Here is a 13,025-nt window from a genome sequence, read left to right on the forward strand (position 1 = left end):
TACTAGAAAACCTACTACAGAGAACACAGTTGAGTCTTCTTCTCCAACTTCAATGATAACAACTATTTCCACTGAAGCTACAAATCCTGCTAAAACAGAAATTGCTATATCATCTAATGCCACTATACCCACAAATGTATCCATGGAGAGGACTACTATGTCTTCAGCAACAAATTCAATAGTTTCATTTAATGTCACCACATTAGAACCTTCTGCTATGGCAAGAACAATACTTACAACTACATTATCCAATGCAATAGCATCTATTAATTCCACTACCCCAGTTGGTGAGCCTCTTATTACAGCTTCTGTTACAAAAGCACCAACTAAAGCCTCAAACGTAAAGCCAACAGAAGCTGTGCTATCTACTACAACTATACAATCTCCAGAAACACTGGAATCTACTGTAACTTCCATTAAGACTTTATCACCGTATCGCTCTATACCCAGACCTTCTATAGTGGAAACTGAGCAAATATCGGCATCTAAATCAACTACAAGAGCATTATCTAATGTCAATGTCTCCACTACTAGTGCATCTACAGTGGACTTTACTTCAACACCCACTACAAAGGTATTGCATGATGCCTCTACTGCAACTGCAAAAAATCTACATACTACTACAAAATCAATTACAATACCATCTAATAATGTATCTATAATGAAACCTACCACAGTTGCAAGAGTGGGGTTGTCTACAAGATTATTAACTAATACCAGTAAGGCAAATAATGCATCTGCAAAAATTTCCACAATGGCACCAAAGAATAATTCTTCTTTAAAACCATTGAACATTTTATCAACCAATGCCAGTAGATCACAGCCTACTACATTAGCAATTACAACACTTTCTAATTCAGTATCAACTTCAAGACAATCATCTAACACTAGTATTACAAAGCCTACTACTACTTCAACATCCTTTTCAATAGTATCACTTAATTCCACGGCAACTAAAGTTGCTGCAATAAACACAACTAAGATTACTCACGGAGCAGCTACTGAAACAATACCAGCACCACCTGTTGTAGAATTCACTACAACACCTGCTCATTCCTCAATATTAACACATATTACAATGGAAACAACTGACCTTGCCTCAGGAGCAATTTCTGCAACTCCAAAAGAAGCAACATCTGAACTTACATCTGAATCATCAAGAGCTTCAACTCCAAACACAAGTTATTCTAAATTAGAGGTATCAACTGAGCATTCTACTACTACTAACCCTAACCCTAAATCAACCACAATCACATTATCTGATGTCAGGACATTAAATTCCACTACTAATGCAACTACAGTGCACTCTACTGCAACACCCACTACAAAGGTATCACATAATGACTCTACTGCAACTGCAAATAATAAACTTATTACTACAAAATCAATTACAAGTAGTAATGCTTCTATTACGAGTATTGCAAAGCCTTCTTCTACTTTAACATCCTTTTCAGCACTATCACTTAACTCTACGACAACTAAAGTTACTGCAACTAAGATGACTCATGTAGCATCTACTGGAACAACACCAACAACACCTGCTAAAAAATTCACTACAACACCGGCTCTTTCTTCAATATCAACAACTATTACAATGAAAACAACTAAGCTTTCCTCAGGAGCAACTTCTGAAACATCGAAACCATCTAATACAGAAACAAATAAAACCAGATCACTGGATTCATGGACATCAGTACAAACAACAAGTACAACGTCAGCAAAGGAGAAATCTGACAAAAATATCAAAACACCGACTGCAACATCTGTTGTAAAAAACACTACAAAAATTGCTCATTCCTCAACATCAGTACCTATTACAATGAGAACAACTTCAGCAACTCCTATAATGGAGCCGCCTAATATAGAAGCAAATAAAATTGCGTCACTAGATGCGTCGCTGTTGGAAGAAACTACAAGTAAGGATCCAGTAAAGAAGGAACCTGACAAAGCGTTTGAAAATAGAGCTGATTTACCTGCGCCGATGAATACTCCAATGAGTAAGTGATGAACCTGAATTATCCTTTAACCCTTTCCCTGCCAGCCGTTTTGTCCTAGATGCGAACATCTACTGCCAAGCAGTTTTTAGATATTTTGCACTCTTTCACTTTAAGGGCCTTTCCTGGGGTGGTCTTTTAGTTAACCCAGGAAAACAATATATTGTTTTTTTCAGGACAACCTGAACTTTCACAATATGCAAGAATTTTGGTGTAATTCTACTTCTCTAAAAAAATATTGGATTCTAAGTGTCAAATAAAATGAAAAAAATCATGTTGCACGAAGAACAATCACATATATCAGAAACATCATTCATTTTACGTACGAGAACACAGCTGATTTAGAAAGGTCTATGTCTCCTGAACGCGACAATACCAAATATATATAGTTTTATGGAGATTTCTCACTTGTATAGCTCAAAATCTACAAGCAGTACACAACCAAATTTCCAAAGCAACACTCCCCAAACGGCATACTTTTGATTTCAAGGCCAAACATTCCACTAACAGTAGGTTTACCCAAGAAAACTACCCATTACTAGAAAGAACAGATTCTGGTGAATCAAAAATGGGTAGAAATATCTTTGTACTCCAAACCACCAAGTTGCAATTGTTTCCTAAAGTTATAGTGTTTTATAGAAATTGGTGAATTTTTTGAAAAATGACCTCAAAGCTTCCACTCTACAGCAACATATCTCCCACACATCATTAGGTATCAATGTAAAACACCCCAAATATAAAATCCTGGGTCCACTGAACAGTTTGATGCCCAATATGAATAGATGTACCCAAGCACGTGGCATAGGAGGCCCCAAAAGGAAGACCCCCCGTTTGTTCTGTAATTTCAGATACTGCAAAATCAACACATTTACATCGTTTTGGGGGGCGGCAAAGGTAGAAAACAGTACGTTCACCCCAGAAAACCATATATTTTCGGAAAGTACACATTCCCCTGAATCTAAATTGGGTATGCATGTCTTTCTACGCCAAAGTACCAAGCCGCAAATCATTCCTAAATTTGGTGATTTTGGGGACATTTCCAAAAATGACTTCAAAATTTCGACCCTGCAGCATCGTATTACCCACATACTTTTAGGTATCAAGACAAATCACCCCAAATATGAAAGCCTGGGGTCCTCTGAACAGTTTGATGCCCAATATGTATAGGTGTACCCAAGCACGTGGCGTATAGGGGCCCCAAAACGAAGACCCCCATATGGTCTGTCATTTCAGGTACTGCAAAATCAACACATTTACATTGTTTTGAGGGGGGCAAATGTAGAAAAAAGTAAGTTCACCCCAGAAAACCATATATTTTCGGAAAGTACACATTCCCACGGATCTAAATTGGGTATGCATGTCTTTGTACTCCAAAGTACCAAGCCGCAAACCATTCCTAAATTTGGTGATTTTGGGGACATTTCCAAAAATGACTTCAAAATTTCGACCCTGCAGCATCGTATTACCCACATACTTTTAGGTATCAAGACAAATCACCCCAAATATGAAAGCCTGGGGTCCTCTGAACAGTTTGATGCCCAATATGTATAGGTGTACCCAAGCATGTGGCATATAGGGGCCCTAAAAGGAAGACCCCCATATAGTCTGACATTTCAGGTACTGCAAAATCAACACATTTACATTGTTTTGGGGGGGCAAAAGTAGAAAACAGTAAGTTCACCCCAGAAAACCATATATTTTCGGAAAGTACACATTCCCACGAATTCAAATTGGGTATGCATGTCTTTCTACGCCAAAGTACCAAGCCGCAAATCATTCCTAAATTTGGTGATTTTGGTGACATTTCCAAAAATCACCTCAAAATATCTACCCTGCAGCATCGTATTACCCACATACTTTTAGGTATCAAGAGAAATCACCCCAAATATGAAAGCCTAGGGTCCTCTGAACAGTTTGATGCCCAATATGTATAGGTGTACCCAAGCACGTGGCATACAGGGGCCCCAAAAGGAAGACCCCCATATAGTCTGTCATTTCAGGTACTGCAAAATCAACACATTTACATCGTTAGGGGGGGGGCAAAAGTAGAAAACAGTAAGTTCACCCCAGAAAACCATATATTTTCGGAAAGTACACATTCCAACGAATCCAAATTGGGTATGCATGTCTTTCTACGCCAAAGTACCAAGCCGCAAACCATTCCTAAATTTGGTGCTTTAGGTGACATTTCCAAAAATCACCTCAAAATATCTACCCTGCAGCATCGTATTACCCACATACTTTTAGGTATCAAGACAAATCACCCCAAATATGAAAGCCTAGGGTCCTCTGAACAGTTTGATGCCCGATATGTATAGGTGTACCCAAGCACGTGGCATACAGGGGCCCCAAAAGGAAGACCCCCATATAGTCTGTCATTTCAGGTACTGCAAAATCAACACATTTACATCGATTTGGGGGGGGCAAAAGTAGAAAACAGTAAGTTCACCCCAGAAAACCATATATTTTCGGAAAGTACACATTCCAACGAATCCAAATTGGGTATGCATGTCTTTCTACGCCAAAGTACCAAGCCGCAAATCATTCCTAAATTTGGTGATTTAGGTGACATTTCCAAAAATCACCTCAAAATATCTACCCTGCAGCATCTTATTACACACATACTTTTAGGTATCAAGACAAATCACCCCAAATATGAAAGCCTAGGGTCCTCTGAACAGTTTGATGCCCAATATGTATAGGTGCACCCAAGCATGTGGCATATAGGGGCCCTAAAATGAAGACCCCCATATAGTCTGTCATTTCAGGTACTGCAAAATCAACACATTTACATCGATTTGGGGGGGGCAAAAGTAGAAAACAGTAAGTTCACCCCAGAAAACCATATATTTTCGGAAAGTACACATTCCAACGAATCCAAATTGGGTATGCATGTCTTTCTACGCCAAAGTACCAAGCCGCAAATCATTCCTAAATTTGGTGATTTAGGTGACATTTCCAAAAATCACCTCAAAATATCTACCCTGCAGCATCGTATTACACACATACTTTTAGGTATCAAGACAAATCACCCCAAATATGAAAGCCTAGGGTCCTCTGAACAGTTTGATGCCCAATATGTATAGGTGTACCCAAGCATGTGGCATATAGGGGCCCTAAAATGAAGACCCCCATATAGTCTGTCATTTCAGGTACTGCAAAATCAACACATTTACATCGATTTGGGGGGGGCAAAAGTAGAAAACAGTAAGTTCACCCCAGAAAACCATATATTTTCGGAAAGTACACATTCCAACGAATCCAAATTGGGTATGCATGTCTTTCTACGCCAAAGTACCAAGCCGCAAATCATTCCTAAATTTGGTGATTTAGGTGACATTTCCAAAAATCACCTCAAAATATCTACTCTGCAGCATCGTATTACCCACATACTTTTAGGTATCAAGAGAAATCATCCCAAATATGAAAGCCTAGGGTCCTCTGAACAGTTTGATGCCCAATATGTATAGGTGTACCCAAGCACGTGGCATATAGGGGCCCTAAAAGGAAGACCCCCCCTTGTATGTTCTGTCATTTCAGGTACTGCAAAATCAACACATTTACATCGTTTTGGGGGGGGCAAAGGTAGCAAAAAGTAAGTTCACCCCAGAAAACCATATATTTTCGGAAAGTACACATTCCCACGAATCTAAATTGGGTATGCATGTCTTTCTACTACAAAGTACCAAGCCGCAAACCATTCCTAAATTTGGTGATTTTGGGGACATTTCCAAAAATGACTTCAAAATTTCGACCCTGCAGCATCGTATTACCCACATACTTTTAGGTATCAAGACAAATCACCCCAAATATGAAAGCCTGGGGTCCTCTGAACAGTTTGATGCCCAATATGTATAGGTGTACCCAAGCACGTGGCGTATAGGGGCCCCAAAACGAAGACCCCCATATGGTCTGTCATTTCAGGTACTGCAAAATCAACACATTTACATTGTTTTGAGGGGGGCAAATGTAGAAAAAAGTAAGTTCACCCCAGAAAACCATATATTTTCGGAAAGTACACATTCCCACGGATCTAAATTGGGTATGCATGTCTTTGTACTCCAAAGTACCAAGCCGCAAACCATTCCTAAATTTGGTGATTTTGGGGACATTTCCAAAAATGACTTCAAAATTTCGACCCTGCAGCATCGTATTACCCACATACTTTTAGGTATCAAGACAAATCACCCCAAATATGAAAGCCTGGGGTCCTCTGAACAGTTTGATGCCCAATATGTATAGGTGTACCCAAGCACGTGGCGTATAGGGGCCCCAAAACGAAGACCCCCATATGGTCTGTCATTTCAGGTACTGCAAAATCAACACATTTACATTGTTTTGAGGGGGGAAAATGTAGAAAAAAGTAAGTTCACCCCAGAAAACCATATATTTTCGGAAAGTACACATTCCCACGGATCTAAATTGGGTATGCATGTCTTTGTACTCCAAAGTACCAAGCCGCAAACCATTCCTAAATTTGGTGATTTTGGGGACATTTCCAAAAATGACTTCAAAATTTCGACCCTGCAGCATTGTATTACCCACATACTTTTAGGTATCAAGACAAATCACCCCAAATATGAAAGCCTGGGGTCCTCTGAACAGTTTGATGCCCAATATGTATAGGTGTACCCAAGCACGTGGCGTATAGGGGCCCCAAAACAAAGACCCCCATATGGTCTGTCATTTCAGGTACTGCAAAATCAACACATTTACATTGTTTTGGGGGGGGCAAAGGTAGAAAAAAGTGCGTTCACCCCATAAAACCATATATTTTTGGAAAGTACACATTCCTGCGAATCCAAATTGGGTATGCATGTCTTTGTACTCCAAAGTACCAAGTCGCAAGCCTTTCCTAAATTTGGCGATAAAAGCAACTGTTTTTACATTTCTGAAAATCGCCTAAAAATATTGCAATTGGCCGCATTTATCTCACCCAATTTCTTACATACAATTGTAAAACACCATAAATATTGATGCCAAGGGTCTACTGAACAGTTTGATGCCCAATATGCATAGATATACCAAGGCAGCTGGCATGTGCGGACCCCAAATAAAAATAGTGAATATGAGTTTTCTCCGCTGCCCATTCGCCTTCTGTGAACATAGACCCTTGACTTCATATTATTTGCCTCAAGACCCTCCTAACAGCAATGACCCCCCAAAACCATACATTTTTGGAAAGTACACATTCTGCCGATTCCAACAAAGATAACGACGTCTTTCTACACGAAACTACCAAACTGCAAAGCTTTTCTAAACATATAGGTTTTTACAACATTTCTGAAAATCGCCTAAAAATGTTGCAGTTTGCCGCATTTATCGGACACAATGTTTTACGTACAAAGAAAAATCTCTCTAAATATGGACGTCAGAGGTCTAATAAATAGTTTGATGCCCAATATGTATAGATTTACCAAAGTATGTGTTGTGTATGGACCCCAAATGAAAAACGTAACTATGAATTTTCACGCTAGCCAACTAAGCTGCAGAAAAGAGAACCCTAACTGTACGTTATGTGCCGTAAGACCCCCAAACTGTAAAAAGACCCCCAGAAACCCATATATTTTTGGAAAGCACATATTTTGGCGGATCAAACTAAGTAAAATCTATCTTTCTATACCAAAGCACCAAACAGCAAAACGATACTAAAGATACATAGGGAACAATAATGCAGGGATAAAATTGCAATAAAACCACAAAAATAGCGTAAATCAATGAAATAACAAAATAATTGTTCTGACAGCGTAATTAGTGGCCGAAATCGATTATCCAATAGTCACGCTGCCAAAATAACACGTTTTTAGGCAAAAAAAACAAAAGATAACAGTATAATGAATTCGTAAAAAAAAAAAAAACACCTGTTTGTGTATACATATTTGTGCACTAATAAAAGTTATCTGAGTGTGCAAATACATGTAAATAAGTGTAAATAAGTGTAAATAACTGTACAAAAGGGACCAAGTGTGCTAAAATTAAAAAAAAAAAATTTAAAAAAATTCCAATCTTTACTAAAATGCATAAATGTACTGTAAGTATGTGTAGGTGCAGGTAAGTGTGTAAAAAAACGTGCACTTACCGTTTTTGGAGCAGGAGAATCGCTGTCTTCTTTGGAGGAGTCCTGGCAGCGTGTCTGCAGAGTTGCTGCGCAGCAGGAAGTGCGTGGGCGGCTCTGCAGGCAGGAAGAAGGTGAGTGTAGTAGCAGACGCTCCATGCGATGCGTCTGCTACTTTGAAGTCGGATCTGCGACAATCGAGTCGCAGATCCGACTTGACAGCCCCCCAGCCTCGTTGCCTAGGGGGCTGTCTTCTCTCCCCACTCTCTGCGGAGGCGGCAAAAGCCGCCGAAGCAGAGAGAGCGCTCAGCTGCTAAAGAACGTACAATGTACGTTCTTGGCAGCCTGAGCATTTGCCTGCCAGCACGTACGCCGTACGTGCTTGGCAGGCAAAGGGTTAACATGTTCTCTCTGCCTTAGCAGCAGCCGCACGCTTGAATTTATAGCAGGTTTTCCTTTCCTATACTTACATTTACAAGATCTTAAGACTTTGCCCATTTTAAAAAGGTATATTATAAATTAATATTACCTATGTAACTCTATAGACATATGGTGATATTATTATTAATCTTTCTGTCTCATCCCTTATAATACCAGGGGATTCAGACCTTTGAGACTCAGACATCCCCATGTATTTATATTTAATTGTTCCTGCTTGTTCCTGACAGGCACCGCTGTGCTGAGTTTTCAGAGCGATGACCCCATGGACTCTACAGATGTAATACAAGCGATAGTAAAAAAGGTAATAAACCAATAAGCCAAATTATTGCTGGAATGTTACTAATGAAATGTTCTGATACTTCCCCCTCCATGTTAGACATTGATGGCAGGTGTCAAGAGAGCGGTGGAGGGAACTCTTTTTCGAAGAGACCATGGGGCAAATTCACTAAGCGCCGAAGCGCCTAACGCTAGCGTCAATTCGCTAGCGTTGGGCATTTTCGTTACTTCGCAAATTCACTAATGAACGCTGGCGTAAATTCGCTAGTGTTACTTCGCACCCTTACGCCTGGCGAATTTTCGCTACGGACGTAACTACGCAAATTCACTAACGCGCGCATTGTACTGAACGCTACCTTTTACGCTAGACTTCCTTCGCCACCTCAGACCAGGCGAAGCGCAATAGAGTAGATAGGGATTGCTTCAAAAAAAGTTCACATTTTTTCTAAGTCCCAAAAAACACTGGCGTTTTTTCTACATTATGGGTGATAGGCTGAAAAAGATCGAAAACATTTTTGGGGCTCCCCTCCTTCCCCCCTACATTTCCTGACTCATGGCAACTTAACTATACAGTGGGCACATGTGTAGGGCAAAAAAATATTTTTATTTGATGTTTTGAAGGTTTCCCAGGCATTTGTAGTGATTCTACGTATTCCTCCATTGAAATTTGAATTTGGCGCAGTATGCAAATTAACCATCGCTAGCGTAACTTCGCTTCGCTTAGCGAATCAACGCTAGCGCAACTTCGCAACCTTACGCTGCCCCTGTGCGCAACTTCGGATTTTAGTAAATTTGCGGAGCGCTGGCAAAACTACGCCTGGCGAAGTGTGGCGAAGTGCGGCGAAGTTACGCCTGGCGCAACTACGAATCTTAGTGAATTTGCCCCAATGTCGATTACTACAGAGTAAGGGGAAACTGTCATGGGAAAACATGTTTTTTTTTTTCAAATGCAAAATTTAATAGCGCTGCTCCAGTAGACTTCTGCACTGGAATCCATTTTTCAAAATTACAGATTTTTTTATATTTCATTTTTAAATCTTGCATGGGGCTAAACATGCTGTTAGTTTCCCTGATGCCCTCAGTCATGTTATAAACGTCAGTCTCTTTTTACTGCTGAACTGTCTATCAAACACCAAAGTTCACCCCATGAGTTCACTGCTGCCTGCAATTTGGCAATGTTGTTTTTAACAGGGGCAGGTTGGGGAAGAGACATAGGTGTTCCCGACCTCCTGCCTATTACCCAGTAAAGCAGATGTAATTAACTGTCCCCTTTGGGGGTTTCCACATTCACACTGGAAATCTGGAAAAAAACCCAGAACACCAGCAATTTGAATGTTGCACATTTCACCAGGTTAGTGAATGAGTTTTGACCAAGCAATTCGAATTCTGTGCACGTATCATACAATAATTAGAGAGAACACTGAGGCTGCTCACAATATAAATGCAATGTAAACAGCTGGTGGCCATACTACAAATACTGTAGATCTGACTAAATATAATGAATAATGTAATTATACTTCTCAGACTTGGCCCCAGATAAAGGCGTATTTCCATATTTTGTAGGTTTGTTCCATGTTTCCACCAGGCAGCCCCAAAGGAGATATAACACTGACTTGGGGTCAAGACAGGACATCGGTGAACTGCGCCTCCGTGATGTGAAACGTTTCTTAACGTGACTCCATCTGTCAACAGAAATTCATCTGCCGACTACAGGAGGCAACACTGAATGGGGCAGGCGCTAGGACAGTGCTTTGGCTTTAAAACACAGTCAAGTTTCAATCCAAGTTATTGTTATATAAATGATTGTGTTAGGCATTCCAGTGACACGTATGAACCATCTCCTGTGATCTGGGAAGATACATGGGAGTTTGGTTCATTGATCAGACCAGAGGACGGAATCTTTGCTGGATTTGCGTCAGGGTTTAAGTAAATAAAAGTTTGTTCCAATACTCCAGAGAGCAGGTTGCACTTTATAAAATCTAAGATACATGGATGCAGAATGATAAGGATGGATCTGCCATGTGGTTTTGCTTCTGAAGTATGGGCCAATCCATGGTAGATTCCAATATCTAAAATAAGCACTTATGTGAGACTTTACTTATTTAGTATAAATGGGCCCATTAATAGATAACAGAACATTAATAAAACATCCCCCATAAAAAGTCCAGTTGATTCAATGATGTCCAAAGGTGCTCATATAAAAGGCAGATTTAAGCTATCGATTCAGGTCCTTTAGACCGACTCAGTAGCTTAGCCCATGTATGGGGCCCTTCGAAAGGCCTCCCCAATCGATATCTGTCTAAAAATCAGGCAGATGTTGATTGGGCAGGTTTAATTTTCCCATCTGATTGAGGACCACATTGGCTAGTTGTGTTGTCGGTGCCTATTCCGTTATTGTAATCCGAATGTTTGGCACTAGTGCCAAATGATCGGATAACAATGATCCTGATATTGCCAGCCTTTTTTGGGCATATATCGGGCAGGGCCTGAACTAAGGGTTGGCAGAAGAGGCACATGCCTAGGGTGTAATAGTGTGGGGGCACTGGGCTTGTACCTCTTGTGCTGCCCTAATTCAGGCCCTGCAGGATTGCAAATGTCGGCAGTTTAAAGAGCAACCTGGGACATCCGGGTCTTCATGACGCTTGCGCCTGCTCACACATGGGACGGGGTGTGGAGACGCACCAGCTGCCTGGGAAGCTGCGGTAACTAGGCCCGGCAATGATATCGGGGGAAAGGTCTGCTCATTTGGTAATCTCACCTAATGAGCAGATCCTAAAGTGTATGGCCATCTTTACTCTTTTTATCTACTGAACAGGAAATTGTAATAAAATAAGAATGTCTATGAAGGTTTTTTATTAATCCAGGCCATGATATACAGTATCAAGTGTTGAGTAGTGATCTAAAGCAACTAGACTTTTTGAGTCATCTTAAAAATGTTTCACTCCTCATCCAAGCAGCTTCTCTAGTTCAACTGAGTGGAATTCAGGGTAATACAGACACCGGCATCCAATCACAGTGGTTCCATTGGACTAATTCAGGTAGGTGTCAGCTAAAACTCAGAGTTAAAATACTACAAATATTAGCTGCCCAAGCTACTCCTTTAGCTACACCTTCCAACCTAACTTTTGCAAGAGAAGAAGGATCTGATAGAAATTGTCAAAAACCCAAGCATCATTATCTTGCCAGCAGAGTAAGTAAGATTCACGGTGGTACTGACCACATCAGACTATAACTCCAAAGTGGCCACATTACTCAGTGATTCTGATACATATGAACAACAAGGGTAATGTCATCAATCCAGCATTTTATACTTTATTCTACCCAGGAGAAAGCATTCCATGCCTATACGTACTCCCCAAGATACACAATAAAGGATCACTTAGGCCACTTGTCAGCAGAATGGACAATACCATTGTGTGACTAAGATCTTAGCCCCCTTTAGTTGGTAACACAGAACACCATATTCAGGACTCCATGGACTTTTAACAAAGGTAAAATTAGAGACTGATGAGACAATGGTGTCCACCATGTGGCAATTGAAACAATGAGAAAATGGCTAGACGAGAAATCACCCCCAGCAGGAGAATTAAGTTCAGCTCAGACTTTTGTCTTAACAGCACTTACTTCAAGCATAAGGAGGTATTTTATAGACAAAAACAAGGCTGTGTCATTGGTCTGTCTGTATTGCCCATCTTGCTTGGAAGAAGAAGTCAAGAGAGCCTTGAACACTGTCAAGTGAACAGCACAATGTACTTAGATATGTAGATGACACCTTGTGGATTAGGATAAACAGATTATGCTGACTGAAGCAACATTCCAGAGGATAGATACCGAATAAAGACCCTGTGTACAAGTTATTCTGAATTGAGAAAGCCAGTTGGATGACTGGTGAAACATCTTCAAGGAAAAAAAAAACAGCAAGTCCAGTTGATTTGACTTATTTCTACAGAAACACCTGGGTCAAAATTAGAACACAGATGGGACTTAATGGACAAGAACATCAAGTTCACAAGAGAACATGAGCAGCAAACTTGTTTGGACGGTGGTTTATACATGTAACAGAGCGGACACCTAAATAGTGAAATACACGGGAAAACCTCATACTGATCCGTATTTGCTGTGGATTCCCACCATTCTCTGGAATAATAAAGCGTTATAAGAACTCTGCACCACTGGACTGAAACTGTGACAACGAATATCAAGTATAAGGATATGGAACACAGTTTTGAAAGAATGTGGATACCGGGACTGGCAACAAC

At 40.4% G+C, this 13,025-nt stretch overlaps 1 protein-coding gene across 1 annotated transcript; it reads left to right on the plus strand.

The window, feature by feature from the left end:
* Positions 1–1,498: 1,498 nt before the first annotated feature.
* On the plus strand, positions 1,499–11,065 carry LOC108718618 (cell wall protein DAN4-like). The gene is made up of 3 exons (XM_018266943.2): positions 1,499–1,997; positions 8,718–8,791; positions 10,330–11,065. The coding sequence occupies exons 1-3, from the start codon at positions 1,499–1,501 to the stop codon at positions 10,423–10,425; spliced, it is 669 nt and encodes a 222-aa protein (XP_018122432.2). The 3' UTR covers positions 10,426–11,065.
* The last annotated feature ends 1,960 nt before the right edge of the window (positions 11,066–13,025 follow it).

This window comes from Xenopus laevis, chromosome 6L (genome assembly GCF_017654675.1).
Source record: "Xenopus laevis strain J_2021 chromosome 6L, Xenopus_laevis_v10.1, whole genome shotgun sequence".
Taxonomy (NCBI): Eukaryota; Metazoa; Chordata; class Amphibia; order Anura; family Pipidae; genus Xenopus; species Xenopus laevis.